Below are 8,069 nucleotides of genomic sequence, written 5' to 3' on the forward strand. Positions count from 1 at the left end.
GTTGCTCTCCAAAATTTTGGCTCTCTGGGTCAATTGGTTTATCATAAAATTTTCTAAATGTACTTTCCCTGGCCCATCCAGCAGCATTCATGATAGTCTGGAGTGAAACGTTTGGTGATGAGCTTGCAGCTGAAGTGGAAGCAGCACGAGTACTATGCGCCCCATATGATATGTCTATTCCAGATTGTTTAAGAAATTATTTTACCTTTTGCTGACTGTATCTTTGCTAGCTGGGTTATGGGGTTTTTGGTAACTAAGCCATAGCTGGTCAGCCCCATTCCGAACTTCTGATGTTTGTTTGATATACTGTTGTAGGCATTTAACAACACATAACTGACTATCATAAGTATAGGATTTGAATGTCAAGGGTTTCTGGTGTTTCCCAGGTTTTGAAGTTTTCAGCAACGTAGAAATGTCAAAACAAATCTGTCCATTGGTCTCCTTCATACCACTGATTCTGAGGGCATGTATTGTTTGGCACCTGTTTAGACAACAAAGCAACGAGAGTAACACATTTTAACGTAACATTTTTGAGGCTGAGCTCTTCATTGGGCCGCAGTGTTTTTACGAAGTCAAGAACTGTGGAAACATTCCAAATGCTGTTATATCTCGGTAGAACTGGTCTTGATTCAAACACACCCTTCATGAACCGTATTACCAAGGGATGATTTCCAAATGTGTTTCCGATTGGCAGCAGTATTACAGTAGAAAGAGCACACCTGGCTGTGTTTAAGGAACTGTATGTCAATCCACGTTTATATTGTGTGACCAAAAAATCAATTCCATTCACTATAGTACCACAAAGGGGATTAACTTTCCTTGAAGCACAGAATGATTTCCATCTTTCAAGGTAAGTTCTATACTGTTTCTGTGTCCCTGTCCTCCATGACTTAAGGATGAGCTCTGAAGCTTCTTTTGAAATTCCTTGGTCAGATAAGAGTTTCCCGACAAGTGGCAAGCAAGAATGTCTAGCTTCTTGTGAAGTGGGTGTATTTCCTGAGGCTGTGCTGGTAGAAATAGTGTCCTGGTCTTCCTAGGAAGAATTATTGGATAGTTAATTAGCATGGACATGAGATATGGCCACCAGGTTTGGGTTGGCCAGTTGGGAACTATAATTATCCCTGTTGCTTGTTCATTATTTATTTTTTGCAGAACTCTTTGTATAATGCAAAATGATGGAAATGCATAGAAAGTGTATTTCTTCCAGGAGATGTGAAAAGCATTGACTGCTAAGGCCCCTGGGTCAGGTCTGTAAGCAATGTAGGGTTTAAGCTGGTGGTTCAGTCTGGAAGCAAACAGATCAATATCTGGTGTTACTTCCAGCTTCTGTATGACAGCACTGTAAATGGATCTATCAAGGCACCACTCTGTTTCCTTTCTAGATAACCTTGATTCCCTATCTGCTTCTGTGTTAGATTTGCCTGGTATATGGGCTACAGTTAGCCAGACCCCATGTAGGATACACCATTCCCATATTTGTTGTGCCAACTTATTGTTTAGGTGGGAGTGACAAGCACTGCATAGAAAAATGGATTTGCGTACCTGAGCAAATGTTGTGCAAATCTATTATACTAAAATTGACACAAATTTGTTTCCAAGCCAAATTTGGTCCAAATGTAATTTTTTTATCCCAATCAAATGTGAGTAAAAGTGTAGCATTCTTGGCATTTGCATCAGATTTGACAAACATTTTATTTCTATAACAAATACTGGGTTTTACAAAACATTTGCCACGAAAGCAAATTTGGTCCAAATTTAAATATTTGTGTCCCAATCAATTGTGAGTAAAAGTGTAGCATCATTGGTATTTGCATCAGATTTGACAAATATTTTATCCCTATAACAAATGCTGGGTTTTACAAAACATTTGCCACGAAAGCAAATTTGGTCCAAATTTAAATATGTGTCCCAATCAAATGTGAGTAAAAGTGCAGCATCGTTGGTATTTGCATTAAATTTGACACATATTATATCCCTATAACAAATACTGGGTTTCAGATAGGATTCGATATGCCACATACATGACGTCACTCTTTCTGTTCCAGAATACCAGTAATCTCACAGCATAAAGATCTTTCACATACATGACCTCACTCTTTCTGTTCCAGAATACCAGTAATCTCACAGCATAAAGATCTTTCACATACATGACCTCACTCTTTCTGTTCCAGAATACCAGTAATCTCACAGCATAAAGATCTTTCACACACATGACGTCGCTCTTTCTGTTCCAGAATACCAGTAATCTCACAGCATAAAGATCTTTCACATACATGACCTCACTCTTTCTGTTCCAGAATACCAGTAATCTCACAGCATAAAGATCTTTCACATACATGACCTCACTCTTTCTGTTCCAGAATACCAGTATTCTCACAGCATAAAGATCTTTCACATACATGACCTCACTCTTTCTGTTCCAGAATACCAGTAATCTCACAGCATAAAGATCTTTCACATACATGACATCACTCTTTCTGTTCCAGAATACCAGTAATCTCACAGCATAAAGATCTTTCACATACATGACCTCACTCTTTCTGTTCCAGAATACCAGTAACCTCACAGCATAAAGATCTTTCACATACATGACCTCACTCTTTCTGTTCCAGAATACCAGTAATCTCACAGCATAAAGATCTTTCACAAACATGACGTCGCTCTTTCTGTTCCAGAATACCAGTAATCTCACAGCATAAAGATCTTTCACACACATGACGTCGCTCTTTCTGTTCCAGAATACCAGTAATCTCACAGCATAAAGATCTTTCACATACATGACCTCACTCTTTCTGTTCCAGAATACCAGTAATCTCACAGCATAAAGATCTTTCACATACATGGCCTCACTCTTTCTGTTCCAGAATACCAGTAATCTCACAGCATAAAGATCTTTCACATACGTGACCTCACTCTTTCTGTTCCAGAATACCAGTATTCTCACAGCATAAAGATCTTTCACGTACATGACCTCACTCTTTCTGTTCCAGAATACCAGTAATCTCACAGCATAAAGATCTTTCACATACATGACCTCACTCTTTCTGTTCCAGAATCCCAGTAATCTCACAGCATAAAGATCTTTCACATACATGACCTCACTCTTTCTGTTCCAGAATACCAGTAATCTCACAGCATAAAGATCTTTCACATACATGACCTCACTCTTTCTGTTCCAGAATACCAGTATTCTCACAGCATAAAGATCTGTCACATACATGACCTCACTCTTTCTGTTCCAGAATACCAGTAATCTCACAGCATAAAGATCTTTCACATACATGACCTCACTCTTTCTGTTCCAGAATACCAGTAATCTCACAGCATAAAGATCTTTCACATACATGACATCACTCTTTCTGTTCCAGAATACCAGTAATCTCACAGCATAAAGATCTTTCACATACATGACCTCACTCTTTCTGTTCCAGAATACCAGTAATCTCACAACATAAAGATCTTTCACATACATGACGTCACTCTTTCTGTTCCAGAATACCAGTAATCTCACAGCATAAAGATCTTTCACATACATGATGTCACTCTTTCTGTTCCAGAATACCAGTAGTCTCCTTGCATTCATACAACACCAGGTATACATGTAACCAAAACATATATAAACCAAAAATGAGAACAAATATAGGATAGCAAACTGTATCATTTAGTGTTGTTGTTCTTTGGAAAACACTGCCAATGCATATCAAAAACTTAAAAACATTTTCCTTTAAAAGAAAATTAAAAGATCACTATCTTTCAAATCAGAGATTATAAGTATTTCTAGTGTACAATATAAGATTTATCTCAACTAGAGCTCTATTCTGCTTTTTCTTTATTTATATGATATTAATATATATTTTTAAGTATCTTGTATATCGGATTGTAAATGAATCAAAAATCTCTTTATCCTGTACATATCAGTCACCAACATAAATATTTGTCAATTTTCTCTGCATATCTTTTTCTAATATGAGGCTGGGGGGCAACTAGAAAACGTCACTGTTATTGTCCTCCAGTCTCAACAAATATCTCAACTAATCTCTATTCTCAGTCTGTAATGTCATATGCACAAATGATATGAATAGAAATAAGTGTAATCTCTTTATTATAAATATTCATTATGCATTTATATTATATTTAAATTTCTTTATATTGTCATCAAATGTAAATAATATTTAAGAGCAATAAACTTGTTCTGTTCTGTGTGTTCATACATGACATCACTCTTTCTGTTCCAGAATTGATAATGTAATGTTCTTGTACATTCAACACTCAGAGAAAAATTAGTGAGTTTTTAATAAGTTCTTAGGGACCATTCATTTTTTATCAGGGAGGGGAGCCGGTAGAAATCTTGGGTAGGGGGCATGTCAAAGAATCTGGCTTATAGAGAGGGGGGAGGCACATGTAGAAGAAGCAATGTCACAAGCGGGGGCCATTCAGGTATAGAACATGAGGGGGGCAGCAGATGTCAACAGCAATATAGAGGGGGGGCTAGTTTTTCTTGTATGGGCTCTTGCTGTAGTTTCACTGCCCCCCCCCCCCCCCCCCCTCCATGATAAAAAATGCCCCCCCCCCCCTCCATGATAAAAAATGAACGGTCCCTTATTTAAACCAAAAAGACTTTTTTTTTTTGCCAAAACAGTTAAACATTCATACCAAAGCAAACAAATAACACTATTTTGACTAGCAACAAAGGGGGAAGCTTTTTAATAAAGACATCTAGTTCGAAAAAACAAACTGTAGTCGGTCTTTTCAATCTTTCTTAGTTTTTGTCTGTATTTAAAATATTTTACCATCTGAAGATATAAGGGATCTTTTTCGTAGTCAGAAGTACTAGTGTTAATTGTTGATGCAGTACTTGTATTCAATCTCTGATTCTCAACTTGAAAATTAACTTCAGTAGTAATAATAGCAGGAGTTGATGCAGTACTGGTATTTTCAACATCTAAATGAACTTCATTGGACACATGCCAGTGATTGCCTTTCCCTTGTCCACAGGTTTTACTTTTCTTTGCCTTCTTTTTCTGCTTTGACCTCTTGATATAAGCCATTCGACTTGTTTTATTGTGCTTTCCCATAGTCTACCATCAAATACATCAGCAAGAAATGATTTTGGTAAATTTCTATCACGCCAGCTCTCTAACTTTGTCATGAAATTTGGTCGTTGTAAAAACTGTTCCAGAGTAGACACTATGCTATTGTAACAGTACACTTTGTAGGGATATAATCTAGTTTTTCCACCTTTCAAATGTACCTCTCTCAAGAGTGATTCATTGCATTGTGTTCGACGGAATTGCTGGCGATGGTGTGGAAATTCAACAAATGTGCATTTCTTTGTGACATGCTTTCCAAATTGTAGAGTGTAACAATCATCAAAATTATACAGATTCTCACATTTTGGACAAACTACAAACTTTATGAATTTATCTTGATTTAGTCCCAATTTGTTCTTGAGCAAATGCAATGACTTTGGAATCAGCATAGCCAAGCCTGTTACCATGGGAACCATGGGCACCGTTGATCCCAGTGCTTCAAAGAAAGTTTTCAAGAAACTCAATAGAATATCAATTGCATTATCTGAGAGACTACAAAATGAAGACCATAGACATACGAATAGTAGCAGCCAATGAACAAGACCTTTTACTTTATCCAATGTACCCAAAACATTAACAACCACTGAATACAGGTTTTTACTGACCCTGAAATCACAGTCAACGTCTATGTCGTTCAGGTCCCATACTTCCTGTAGCTCTGGTCTCCTTTCGTGATATATAAATTCATCATCACTCTCTCCCTCAGAAAGACCAACAAAGTTTCGATCTTCCGTTTCTAATTCTGCAATGTTGACACCTACCAAAGCAAATATATTTTTATTAAGCATAGTTTCATAACAAACTGTTATTTATTGTAATAGGAGAAATAAAATAAAACCCATGAAAAAACTTAAACAACATTTTTTTACAGTTAAAACTTAAAATACCTTGAGGATTTCGATCTTCACAACTCGAAGTCGCTTCAAAATCTATACTGTTGTCCCCATTTATACTCAAGCTGGTATCACTATCGGTATGTTCTTCTTCGGAAGATTCACCGCATATTTCCCACTTATTCTCCTTTTTGTTGAAATATAAATCTACATGTTGTCTGAATGTCCTCAAGGAAACAAACTCTTTGCAGTGTTCACAGTATTTTCGCTTTGAATTTGACGGCATGTTTCTCGGATTTGTTTCATGGTTGTCTGGCGGGAACTGTACCGGAACACAGGAATCCCATACCGGTATTCCAGTTAAATTATTGTCACGTGTCTGGTCACGTTTATCAGTTGATTTTAAAAGGGAGTTGATTTTAAAAGGGAGCGTTTGGGAGTGTAGAGTGCATTCAGTCAAACTGTTGAATAGTTAGATAAATGTATCTTATAACTTAGATGAGTATTTAGTTGATGTCAACTAAAACATTAACTAACTTATCTAATTTAGGTGACGTCAACTATTCAACAGTTTCACTGAATGGACTCTATGCAAACAGGAAATACCGATCATATTTCAATTAATAATTATGACCTTTGAAATTCATATCATGTAAGAACCACGTGCTGTATTTACTTTAAGCCAATAGCGTTACAGCTTATCCAAACAGCGCAAATCTAACCAACCGCATGCCAGAACTAAGATCACTGAAATGTAATACTCGAACAGTCATAAGGCGCGGTAAACTTGAGTGTGTGGTAGCCACTTTCAAATATCTTTTGTCCAGAACACGTGTATTCCTTGTTTCAAACTGAACGATCGTGGTAAAAAATGGCCAGACTGCCTCCTAACAAGCCAAGTCGTCGTCGTGATCAAGATAAGAGAGCCAGCACGAGTCAGGGAAAGACAAGGCCGCAGATCACCGATCCAGCTGAGCATGCGGGTAATTCTTCAACTGACACAAGTTTAATTCAAGAACCTCTGGAAGCTAGTACCCCAGTTCTTAATGAGACAAGCCGAGTTTTGCCAAGTGGTGGTTCACAGTTGTTCGAAACTCCGCGCACAACTGCTACCGAAAATCATCGTATGTCAAGCTTCCTGAGCCTCCTTCCACCAAGAAATACCACGGATCATGAAGATCCCGGAGATAGCCAAGCGGACATCGCTAATCAGTTAAACGAGTTTTTTAAAAGGCAAGACGCCTTCAACAAAAGTATAGAAGAAAAAGTTCAGTTAGCGCTGAATGAAACAGCAGAGAAAACAAGGCAATCAAAACGACTTCCCAAGGAACTATCGGTAAGTCAATCAACAAGCTTTGAATTTTCTGTTTCGCATTAGTTTTGGCGCGCAAAGTTAGTTACGGTTGATGCTGTAAATTTATTTTACCATGCATTACTTGTGGTCTGTTACAAATCCCGCGCTGTGATTAACAAATTGCTAGTGATCTCTTATTGGTAGTAAACACGTAATAGCTAAAAGGTTTCAACCCAATGTATATATGTATCTTCTTTAGACTTGAACGATTGCACCTTGAGCTCTCGTGCTTTACACCATGAAGCGAGATTTTTACTGGTTAAATATCAATGTCAAAGGCTACGAAATTTTACTTTTACTGGTATTGACTTTTCGTCTGTTTTTATCGCAGAGCAATGTAAGAGCAGTTTATGACAAAAGCGATAAAAAATGGGACTTGTCAAAAAAGTAAGTCTTTATTATATTCATACTGTTTCAGTTATTGTCATTGGAATTACCCTACCTATACCTAAACAATCAATCGCTGGTATTTATTACAGATTTACTGATCAAGATAGGGAAATAAATGCCGCGATCTTGGCAGGAGTTCGAAGCACTGATTCAAAGACTTCTACCGCGCTAATTATGAGTAAGTTTTTAAATTAATGATAAGATTAACAGGAGCAATGAGAGTGCATTTCAAAACAAAAAAGCGGCAAAGACAAAACAACGAACAAAAGAAAGACTCGCAAGTGCTGAAAGAGCAAAGAAAGCGTTCGCGACTGAACTCGGTAAGTAAAAAAGCACATCAAACTTTTTCGTGAACAGCTTGAGAGTTGAACCTTTTTCTCATATAATATAGTAAAACAATGG

General features: G+C 37.3%; 2 protein-coding genes across 3 annotated transcripts in view; one reads left to right on the forward strand and one right to left on the reverse strand.

Moving 5' to 3' along the window:
• Window positions 1–302: 302 nt before the first annotated feature.
• Window positions 303–6,319, reverse strand: LOC116286272 (uncharacterized). Of its 2 annotated transcripts, XM_089030031.1 has the most exons (3): window positions 5,978–6,319; window positions 5,696–5,847; window positions 303–1,033 (listed from the first exon to the last, which is right to left on the reverse strand). In XM_089030031.1, exons 1-3 carry the CDS (start codon window positions 6,207–6,209, stop codon window positions 416–418), a joined length of 1,002 nt encoding a protein of 333 aa, XP_088886157.1. In that variant the 5' UTR covers window positions 6,210–6,319; the 3' UTR covers window positions 303–415. The 2 variants fall into 2 exon arrangements, with proteins under 2 accessions (XP_088886157.1, XP_031548594.2); XM_031692734.2 differs by lacking the exon at window positions 303–1,033 and having other exon boundaries at window positions 4,691–5,847.
• A 142-nt stretch (window positions 6,320–6,461) lies between these two features.
• Window positions 6,462–8,069, forward strand: part of LOC148911106 (uncharacterized) — a 2,444-nt gene continuing 836 nt past the window's right edge. Inside the window, exons 1-4 of the mRNA XM_089030032.1 lie at window positions 6,462–7,259; window positions 7,609–7,664; window positions 7,757–7,845; window positions 7,878–7,987. Of these exons, the coding sequence (XP_088886158.1) occupies window positions 6,795–7,259; window positions 7,609–7,664; window positions 7,757–7,845; window positions 7,878–7,987 (720 nt within the window). The 5' untranslated portion in view covers window positions 6,462–6,794. The remainder of the gene's footprint in view (window positions 7,260–7,608; window positions 7,665–7,756; window positions 7,846–7,877; window positions 7,988–8,069) is intronic.

The sequence above is a fragment of the Actinia tenebrosa genome, unplaced genomic scaffold (genome assembly GCF_029948245.1).
Source record: "Actinia tenebrosa isolate PJP-AT-01 unplaced genomic scaffold, QUT_ActTen_1.0 PGA_scaffold14__42_contigs__length_11649687, whole genome shotgun sequence".
NCBI classification, from domain to species: Eukaryota; Metazoa; Cnidaria; class Anthozoa; order Actiniaria; family Actiniidae; genus Actinia; species Actinia tenebrosa.